Source organism: Dufourea novaeangliae, unplaced genomic scaffold (assembly GCF_001272555.1).
Source record: "Dufourea novaeangliae isolate 0120121106 unplaced genomic scaffold, ASM127255v1 scaffold63, whole genome shotgun sequence".
NCBI lineage: Eukaryota > Metazoa > Arthropoda > Insecta > Hymenoptera > Halictidae > Dufourea > Dufourea novaeangliae.
Genome location: NW_015373939.1, coordinates 561,964 through 573,039, shown reverse-complemented (window position 1 = coordinate 573,039; position 11,076 = coordinate 561,964). Strand labels below are relative to the sequence as shown.

At 49.0% G+C, this 11,076-nt stretch overlaps 1 protein-coding gene across 1 annotated transcript in view; it reads left to right on the top strand.

The window, feature by feature from the left end:
• The first annotated feature begins 3,436 nt into the window (after positions 1-3,436).
• The window catches only part of LOC107185622 (EF-hand domain-containing family member B), a 13,859-nt gene continuing 6,219 nt past the window's right edge, over positions 3,437-11,076 (top strand). Inside the window, exons 1-6 of the mRNA XM_015573348.1 lie at positions 3,437-3,517; positions 4,077-4,235; positions 4,330-4,510; positions 4,594-4,717; positions 4,806-4,979; positions 5,149-5,368. Coding sequence (XP_015428834.1) covers positions 3,437-3,517; positions 4,077-4,235; positions 4,330-4,510; positions 4,594-4,717; positions 4,806-4,979; positions 5,149-5,368 — 939 coding nt within the window. The remainder of the gene's footprint in view (positions 3,518-4,076; positions 4,236-4,329; positions 4,511-4,593; positions 4,718-4,805; positions 4,980-5,148; positions 5,369-11,076) is intronic.

The window sequence follows — 11,076 nt, the reverse complement described above, 5'->3', positions numbered from 1 at the left end:
ACACCATCTGCACCCTCTCGTCACTTCGCATTGTTCACTTTTTGTCATTGCGAAGAGATTGTATAAAAATGTGTTTGCTAAATTTCTGACATCTCTATTTTCTTCTAAAATAAAGTGAAACTAAGAAGACACAGACCACAACTGTTCAAACGCTGCGAAATCGTTTTAAAGAGGACACGTGCCGCAAAAGAGTCATTCACCAATTTTTCAGACTGTATCGCAAGTTTCACTATCGAGGGCACAGGGTAAAAAAAATCTGATCAATGCGGCCTTTGGTACAGGGGTTACGTGTACTTTTAACTTAAAAAAAACGTAGACACCTGGAAGATTCCACAATTTTTGTTAAAATGGCATCGTGTTTTGTGAAAAATGGTAATTATGCAATATTTTACGTTATTTTGAAATGGACTGTAGACGACGAAAAAAAATTTCAACAAATTGGCAACTAAAGGTCTTTAAAGAGAAATCTCTCAACTTTCCAAATCACTTCTGGAATTTTCTATACGATCATGCGTTCGCAAGTTACAGGCGGTCAAAGTGGAAAGTACCTTTTCTCATATGATGACGAATAACTCTGCCAATAAAAACTGTACAACAAAATTAAAAAAACGGAATTAAAGAGAAATGTTTGCTTTTTAAAAGTTTTCCATTGGAATTACCAGAAAAAATTTCATTTGGCCCATGCATCCTCTCAAACTTGACCAACATTTTTTAACATTCGCTTACTGCGCTTCATCTTTTAAAAAAAAGAAACAAATTACATAAAAATAATTTTTAAATTCCCGATTCAAAAACTAGAAACTTCGGGCTACAAAATGCTCTGTCACAATATTTTTTATAGCTATTTTTCGCGAAGATATAGGCATCTGAAAATGACCAATATTTTCGGCAAATTTTAGTGATGCTTTAATTTTGGCGCCCAGTATATATTATTACATATAAGTGAGTAATACGTATCAAAAACGTAATCGAAACACAGATTTTTATTTCATCACAAACATCGCATAAAAGATATTTCGTTGTATTGACATTTGTAATAATTATGGATGTTGCGGGGAAATCAATATTATTGACATTATGGAACATTTTTTTGTCTGCAGTCAATTTTGAAACGAACTATATGATCATTTTATCACACACAGGTGTTTATAACTGGTGATGAATGAATTGTTATGGTTAGTCTTGTTTTCTCAAAAGTGAATAATAATTAATAATAATAAATCGAAGAGATCGCTGCCTCATGTGGCAAACGGATTCTCCTCTGTCCGTTCGTTGTAAACGTATTAAAAAAAGGTCTTCTCACTTTATACAGGGTGAGGCACTAACTATGCCACCTAGAATAACTCCGAAAGTATGATAGTAGTAGAAAAGTTTTCGAAACAAAAGTTGCATGGGACAACGGGGGCTGTTATATGACGTTAGTTTTTTGTTGCTAGGTGGAGTAGATTCAGAGATTTGAAGGTCAACTTTGTTTTTCTAGATAGAATGCTATGTTTTGTTACTTATTTTCTGGTAGCGGCTATCGAGACGAATCCAATGATGTGCAACATTAAGGTCTTTGAAGGTCAACGAAGGTCATTTAAAGCAAAAAGGTGAATTGAACTTACATTTACTGAAGGTGTTCAAAGTGATTACCATTGGTATCAATGCAATGTTGCAATCTCCTTATCACGGATTGAGTACTATTTCTTATCACTTCGGCACTTATCGAATCACATGCTCTAACAATTCTCTCTCGCATATCTTCAGGCGTAGTTGGAACTTCTTTATAAATAATGTTTTTCAAGAATCCCCACAAGAAAAAATCCAGAGGCGTCAAGTCTGGCGAACGGGGCGGCCACGGTACAGCTTCTCCGCGTCCAATCCAACGATTTGGAAATCTTCTTTGCAATTCCTTTCTAGCCACCAGCGAAAAATGTGCCGGACACCCATTGTGTTGATACCACATTCTGTTCCTTATTTCTAAAGGTATCTCTTCCAATAACGTACCTAATGTTTCTTGAAGGAATGTGGTGTACTTCCTACCATTAAGATTTCCTTTGATGAAATAGGGGCCGATAATTCAGTCCTCAATAATCCCACACCATACATTCACCGACCACGGTTTTTGGTGTGCAACTTGCCGCAGCCAACGTGGATTTTCAGTTGACTAAAAATGCATGTTATGCAAATTAATATTACCATGATTCGTGAATGTTGCCTCATTAGTAAATAAAATCCAATTAATAAATGAGTTATTTCTCTGAATCGGGAGTTGAGCCCATCGGCAGAATTCAATGCGATTCATGAAGTCCGTACCAGTTAATTCTTGGTGAAGACTGATATGGTAAGGATGATATTTATGGCGACGCAGAACACGAATAACACTTCTCTGGCTTACGCCAGATTCCCTTGTGATTTGATGCGAACTAACACAAGGATCTCAAACCACAGTGGCAAGAATACCAATTTCCGTTTCTTCGTTACTTACTTGCTTTTACCGGCTATTTTTCCGATGGGTTAAGGATCCAGTTGTTCTCAATTTATCGTACAAATATTTAAATGTACGGCGTGTAGGGTGAGAACGTTGAGGATATCTTTCAGCGTATAAGTCTCTAGCTCTCACTGAATTTTGCTGGCATTCTCCGTAATTGAGAAGCATATCGGTTTGTTCTTCGAAAGATATTCGATGATACTAGTCTTACCGCTCTTATTACTTGTTACGTTCTTCGTACACCGCTGTTATTGTTGTCTTGCGATATCGTCCGAACAGTGTTTACATTGTCAGGTTTGATAAATACGCCGTATTTAGTAAATATTTACTGTATTTGCACGAAATGCGAGAGAGAATTGTTAGAGCATGTGATTCGATAAGTGCCGAAGTGATAAGAAATAGTACTTAATCCGTGATAAGGAGATTGCAGCATTGCATTGATACCAATGGTAATCACTTTGAACACCTTCTGTAAATGTAAGTTCATTTCACCTTTTTGCTTTAAATAACCTTCGTTGACCCTCAAAGACCTTAATGTTGCACATCATTGGATTCGTCTCGATAGCCGCTACCAGAAAATAAGTAACAAAACATAGCATTCTATCTAGAAAAACAAAGTTGACCTTCAAATCTCTGAATCTACTCCACCTAGCAACAAAAAACTAACGTCATATAACAGCCCCCGTTGTCCCATGCAACTTTTGTTTCGAAAACTTTTCTACTACTATCATACTTTCGGAGTTATTCTAGGTGGCATAGTTAGTGCCTCACCCTGTATAAGCTGTAAGTAATATACAATATACATAAAAAAGAACATGCAATTATACAACTATGTTTTGTCTTTCCCAATTTTATTGTAGTTGTATCAAGTTGTACTAATAATTTTAAATCTCTTTTGTCACATTGAAAAACTATTGGTAAACTGTGTTGTGTCCCAATTATACGTTATACATATAAGTAAAGATGAAAAAGTGTTGTATACACGCGCAAAATGAATTTTTGGATCAAATTCAAGAAAGCAGAAATTCTTTTAACAAAACATGTGTAAGATGGAGTATTATTAACATTATGAGATAATTTAATTTTACTATATAAGTTCTTTGGTAATTAAATATAAATGTACACATTTTTTTTATTACTATTGGTAATTAAATTACACTGATAAAAAGATGACATAGAATTAGTAGTGTACGCTCGATTTATGATATATTGCTAAAACTATATAAAGTTTCATTTATGCTGAAAACTTTTTCATATATATTATTGTTATTTAGAAGAGTAATAATTCATGATATTGGCTTTATGTTTATGTTAGTAATATGTGTGAATACGAATATGAAAAATGTTCATTTGTATTTTTATGTAATATCACATAATTAGTGCATTATCAAAGATTTTCACATAAAGTTATACCTATCAATAAAAGTTAATTTAGTAATTTTACATGCAGAATTATAGACAACATAATTTACAATACTTTCTTTCCAAATTCTTCTTTAAGGGAAAAGTAGTTGACTCTGTATCCATATGTTGTATTATACAAAAGGTCAGTAATAAACCTCCATATGAAAGAATTGATATCTTTATGGTTATTTACTTTCAGACACAAAATAAAAATAAAGGATACAATGTTAAAGATTGTCTCACAGAATATTCCATGGAGGATAAAGTCGAAGCTTTGAAATCTATGCTTGCTTGTAATGAGAAACATGAACAAGATTTACCACTGCATAAGGATTTTGTAACTAAAACTACAACTGGTGTAAGATTGTGATTTATTATTTTGTAATGCTAACAAAACTATTCAAATTGTATTTAATAAACAATTATGATAACATATATAATCAACAATTTAGGTAAAGGAATGCCTGCAAGTACATCAAGAAACACAGTTTCAAATGCTTATTTCTGAATTACGAAATACTGTTATTAACAGCTATTGGAATAAAGAAGTTGGTAAAACACGTTATCACATTCCAAATCTACCAATGGGTATGAACCCATTGGAAATAACTTTTGGAAAGAAACTTAAACATGGTATAAACAAAATAAAAAATCTAAAAAAATTATTGTAAAGTATGTTTTTAATAATACATGTTTTCATATTTCCAAATAATCAGAAGCATCTATGGCTGAACTACTTCGGACAAATACAAATCAAATTGATACTTTAAAGCCAGATATTCTTGAAATGTATAGAAAAAGTCATAACCATTATCAGCCTGCAGAACAAATTAAAAGGAAGTATGAGATAATAAAATGATAAATTGTTCTAAACTATGCTTTAATTATTTATTATTTGATAATTAATAAGAATTACATTGCATGCTAGCTATATGGAACCATTCAATTCAAATCTATCTTTTGGAAAGTCATACAATACTAATACTAGAGGTGCACAAATTAAGAAAACTCTAACATGGATTAATTTTAATCCCACTACAGTAGTTAATTCGATCTTAGCAGATTTTAAGGAACATTCACATTCTTGTGTTGGAGAAGTAAGGTGACAGATGTTTATTATAATATAATGTTAATGTAGAAGTTTAATTCCATTAGTTCAAGAGTTTAAATATATACAAATTATATAATAAGGTATATCTATACTATAATAATCTCTCATTTTCATTGCAGAAGATTAATGTTTTTGCATTTACTTTAATTACTGTTTTCAGAAATTTGAAGAAAACATGTTCATACATGAGCATGGCACATGGAAAGGCAAACATTAGGAATGAAACAACAAATATACTTGCGGACTGTCCTCTTAACAATGATGTCATAGAACTACAGAAATATTTGCAATACGTAAACAGTTTACGTCAAAAATTTAAGAAACATGTCCCAGAAATTCCATTTTTAAACATTTATGAAGAGTTATCCAACTTTGATAAAGTAATTTATTATGTTTCATTTAAATCTTTCCCAATCTAAACTTAAAGGGGCAGATTCCGTAGGCCGTGTGCCGTGTGCTGTGTGCTAGCGCTCGCATAACCGACGGGAACCGTATATGTATATGCGATGTACGAGAGAGACAGTTAATTTCGTATAATCCAACTGACGCCTGGATACTTGCACAAATGAAGTTTCGCAGGTATAACACTCACGGGTAATCTTCACTATAGGGTGGTCTGGTCCTGAAAACAACAATAAAATCGTACGTTGCAAGAATTAGAATTTTATAAAGTGTGCGATTGAGATAGACACAAAAGTAGAGCAGATCACCCTGCATATTACTATCACACTATCGTGGAAATGCGATTTTTGTTAATTTACACTTCTGGAAGACGTAAGTAGGATTCTACGATTTGACTCGTTCAGACTCAAGAATATACAAGAGTATACTATCGATCACTATCGACGAAACTAGAAATTAGACGGTACATGTAATCTCGCAGCACGAAATGCATAGTTGCCGGAATATATCGAGAGTTTTGTTACGCAGGCCTGGTCAAACATTCGCCCGTGGGTCCATGTATACAATAACACCATCCCCCATCACTTGCTTATGTTGTATTGCCATCCTCGGGCAAGAGGTGCGCGCGGATGCTATGACTGCCCCACTTTTGGCACTCCCGAAATCCTTACCACGGTCGTATACACAGGTCCGGAAACTCTCATGGTGGGGTGATCCCGTAAGAAAAAACAAAAGTTTCGTGAATCTTCCACTAGCCACACAGCGTTGCAATCATATTGTACGTGGTACATTATGTTTTAAAACAAGAATAGACGTATGCCGCATGCGTCCTGATGCGCCACAGGAAATATGTGCGAATGTGTACTGTGAGGGACACTGATCTGTATATATGGCTACGGGTATGGACCTAAAGAACGGTGCATAAAGTAGACTTCTGGACGCGTTAAGCGATGCTCTGAGGGGAAGGTACGATACTCCATGTTCAGCCATATTGTGCCGCTAACCAAGTGCTGCCACATTTTTTTTTTTTTTACACGGGGGAAATGCCTATACGCACACCCCGGAGTCCTGGGGTGGAACTCCGAGGTAGTGTGGGGCTTGCACCCACTAAAACCCCCGCGGCAGCCGTCTCAGGCGGAACTCTATGCTCCCCATAACGTCGGGGAGCCCTGTTCCGTGGGGGCAGTATGTCGCCCCCAGGGGTATGCAGTCAGGGTCCCCACCCCGACCGCAGCGGCCCCGCCGGACGCGCGCGCGCAGGCAAGAGCCGCAGCAGCTGCGGCTCCGCGAGTTTCGCGCACGCGTCCGTCCATTCTCGCAGGCTTCCGCCTGCCTACGGGGGGACCGGCCCCCCGCCAGCGTCGGCGGGGCCGGCTGCGCGGGCCACTTGGCCCCGCCCACGACCCCGCCTCGCTCTTCTCCTCTCGCGGCGAGCGGGGTCGCTCGCCTCGCGACCCCGCTCGTCGTCCTCCTTCTGCGGCACGACGGCTTCGCAGAAGGAGGACACCGCCTTCCACGACCTTTCGCTCCCCACCATGTCCGCAACCATGGCCGGGAGCGAGAGGTCCCCTCCTATCTCCCGCCGGAGTGCCCACCTCTCCCTGGAGAAGGCCGGGCACTCCTCTAATGTGTGCTGCGCGGAGTCCAGCTCCGCGCAGCACTGGTGGCACTCGGCCGTCGCCTCGGCTCCAACCTTCTGCAGGTACTCACAGAAGCATCCGTGCCTGGCGAGCACCTGCGTGAGCCGGTAGGAGAGCCTGCCGTGCCGAGGGTCCAGCCACCCATCCAGGGTGGGCAGGACCGCGCCCACGGCCCGCTGCCGAGCGGCGCCGCTGTCATACAGCTGGCGCCGCCACTTTTCGCGAGCGAGCCGCCGGCACTGGCGCTTCATCACCTCGACCGCGTCGTCCGGAAGGTCGGCCCCGTTCCGGCGGAGGCCCTGCAGACGCCGATATAGATCGGCGTCAGCCTCCGCCTGGAAGTCAAAGGGCACAACCCCCTCCAGGACGACCGCCGCCTCATGGGAAATGGTGCGGTACTCCCTCGCGATCCTGATGGCCATGCGGCGCTGAATGCGCCGCAGTAGCTGCCAGCCCTGCTGGCTGGCCATCAGGTCGCGGGCCCACACGGGTGACCCGTATAGGGCCATCGCCCGCACCACCCCCATGTAGAGGCGGCGTACACTCTCCTCCGGCCCCCCGAGATTGGGCATCAGGCGACCCAACAGGGACACCACGCCCTCAATCCGGGGGGCCAGGCGGTCGAAGTGTCCTTCGAAGCGCCAGCGGCTGTCCAGGTCGAGGCCGAGGTACTTCATTCGGCCCTCGCCCCGGACACAGGCATCTCCTACACGGATCCAGGCCTGGGGGACCCGCCGCGACAGAGGCAGCCCATGAAACATGACTATCTCCGTCTTTGGCGGCGAGATCTGCAACCCCAGGTCTCGGATCCTGGTGACGACCAGCGCCACCGCCACCTCCGCAATGCGTATGGTCCTCGTCCACTCTCTCCCAACCGCGATGATCAACATGTCGTCCGCATAACAGACGACACGCACACCGGGCGGGAGGAGCCCGCGCAACACCGAGTCGTACCCCACGTTCCACAGTAGGGGTCCAAGAACGGCCCCCTGGGGCACGCCTCGGCTGACTCTCCGACGTATGACTACGCCGCCCCGGCCGGGGTATTCAATCACCCTGTCCGACAGGTAGTCCCGCAACACGATCCGGAGATACGGAGGCACCCCGTGGTCCCGGAGTGCCTCCTGGATCGTGTCCCAGCGGATGGTGTTAAAGGCGTTGGCGATATCTAAACTGATCGCCAACGCCACACCACCGCGGGAAACTGCCCGGTCCGCGAGGGAACGCACGTGGTCTATCGCGTCTAGCGTCCGTAGCTAGTCGTACCGTCCCTCGCGGAAACCGTATTGGCAATCTGCCAAACCGGGACCACCGTCGGACATGCCCCTCGACAGGCGGACAGCGAGCACGCGCTCGAAGAGCTTGCCCGCCTCGTCGAGGAGGCATATTGGCCGGTACGCAAAAAAGAGAGTCCGCGGGCTTTCCTTTCTTGGGGACGAGAACCATCCGCCCCCGCTTCCAGGGAAGCGGGACCCGTCCCGACATCATGCAGCCGTCAAACAGCCGCATGAGTCGGGGCCCGAGGACGCGTGAGGGCAAACCCAGCGCCCGGCCGGGGACGCTGTCAGGCCCCGGGGCCTTATTGGCCCCGAGGCGCTTGACGGCCGCCGCGAGCTCCTCTTGTGTGACCCCCAGCTCGGCGGACCAGTCGCTCCGGTCCGTCGGCCCGAGCGGCCGCGAGCCCTCCTCCGGATTGTCCGGAAAGAGGGCGTCGAAGACACGCCCAAAAACGTGGGGGTTAAGAGACTACATGCCCGGGGGCCCCGCCGGCCGCATGCGTCCCAGGACGATGCGATACGGGCGCTCCCACGGGTCACGGTCCAACATCTCGAGGAGCTCACCCCAGGCACGGGATTTGTCCTCCCTGATGGCGCTCTGGAGCTCCACCGTCGCTCGTCGGTAGACCCCGTAGAGCTCGTGCTCCCTCGCCAAGTCGCGGTTCCGTCGCCGGCGAGCCCTGGTGAAGCACGTCACGCAGCGCAGCGATCTCGTCGCTCCACCAATACCAGGTCCGCCTAGGGGGCTTCCTGGCCCGGGGCATGGCTGCGTCACACACAGCCGCCATTGCCTCCCAGAACCATTCAGCCTCCCTGTCGACGTCCGCGACCGGTCCGGCCGGAGCCTCCGGCCAGGACACGGCGAGGGCCGCTGCCATCAGTGCGTCCTCCTCCAGGCGCTTGAGCGCCCATCTACGCGGCGGTCGGCCAGCGTCCGGTTGGAGAGCGGGGTGGTGTCGATGGGTGGCGGAAACATCGAATACGATGTAGAGGTGGTCGCTGAGCGACTCCACCTCCTCCGCCACCCTCCACGCCGACACGATACGCGCGGCGGCGGGCGTTGCCCAAGAGAGGTCGACAATCGACTCTCCCTGCCACCGCACGCACGTGCTCGCAGATCCTCGGTTGAGCAGCCGAAGGTCCGCACTCGCCGCCCATTCCTCCACAGCATCACCTCTCGCGTCAGTTCTGGGGCTTCCCCAAAGGGTGGACTTCGCGTTGAAGTCCCCCAGGACCAGTGTTGGACGGGTCGAGTCGCGGGACACAAAGTCCCGGATCCCGTCCAACAACGTCTCGAATGACGCAAGGGGCATGCTCGGAAGGGCATAAACTCCGACCACCGCGAGGCGCCCATACAGCGCCGCGACGAAGCCGCGCCCGCGCGTCAAGACGCTCAGGGGCGCGGCTCCGTCGCTGACCATCGCCACGGAGCCCGGCGCGTCCCCCGCCCAATCGGGGTGGTCCGGGACCCGGTACGGCTCCGCGGCGACAGCCAGGCCACAGGCCAACCCTCAACTCGGCCAGGCTATGGACAAACAAGTCCTGCGCCCGTGCCCAGAGGTTGAGGTTGGCCTGTAGGATCCGGACAATAGGGGGGAAGGTTAGTCCGTAACCATAGCCTCCCCCCGGCCGTTGAGGTTGGCCTGGAGGATCCGGACCATAGGGGGGAAGGTTAGTCCGTAACCATAGCCTCCCCCCGACCGGATCCGCCCTCCTCCACCGCAGACGCCAGCGACGTCGGAGGCGGGTCGCCAGCCGAACTCGTCGGCTGGCTATCCCTCGGCTGCGTCAGAGCAGCCGGAGCGGCCGCCGCCGCCGCCGGCGTGGCCGCTGCGCTGCACCCCTTGCGCCACCGTCGGGACGGCGGAGGTGGTCGGCCGTCGTCAGCCGTTTCGCAGCGACTAGCGGGCACCGCACCCACGTGGTGCCGAGGCCGGACCGGTTCCGGCGGATCTCGCCGCCCCAGACCTCCGCAGCCGCGCAACCCCCGACGCGGCGACCGCCGCCGCCACGGCCACCGCGGACACGGACTCGTCGAGGCCGGCCAGCCGCATTTCGGCGGTCCTTACCGGCCCCGAGATCCGGACTTCCGTGCCACGGAAGACCTCGCCGAGGCGCGCCGCAATGGCGTCAGCCTTAGCGGCGCTGTCCGGTCCGGGGACCTCCAAAATGGAGGACCCTGTTTACCCCTTCCGGTAGCGGAGGTCGGTAATTCCGAGCTCCGCCAACTTGAACCCGGCCACAGCACGACGCATGACGTCGGAATACGATGTCTGGCTGCCCGGAGTCACGATCAGGGCGACCGCAGCCCGCTTCGGCACGCGCGGGGGTCGACGGTCGCCCCCGCGCTTCCCTGGGAGCGCCGGTCGCTGCGGCGCCGCGCCCGCCGCCCTCGGCGGCATCGGCGCAGCAGCAGCCGCAGCCTTCCTCCGGCGCTCCCGGCGGCCCACCACCTCGGATGACTGCGGGGCGCCATCGGCGGTCCCCTGCCTCCGCTGCGGCGCCTCAGCCGCCGTCTCCGGCTGCGGTCGCGCAGGCGGCCCCGCCAAGGCCGGCGCCGGAGGTTTCTTCCTCCCGCTCCTCCGCTTCTTCCACTTTCCGGCCGCTCCGCCCCCCGCGCCTGCAGCATGACCGCCGCCATCGGCGATGGCCGGCCGCGGTCGGAAAAGCAGCGCGTCGGCGCGGCGGCGCCGTCTCCGCCCCCGCCCCGCCCCGCAAACCCGATGCACCCGGAGCGTCGGCCCGCCGCCGGCCATCCCGGCCAGCGCC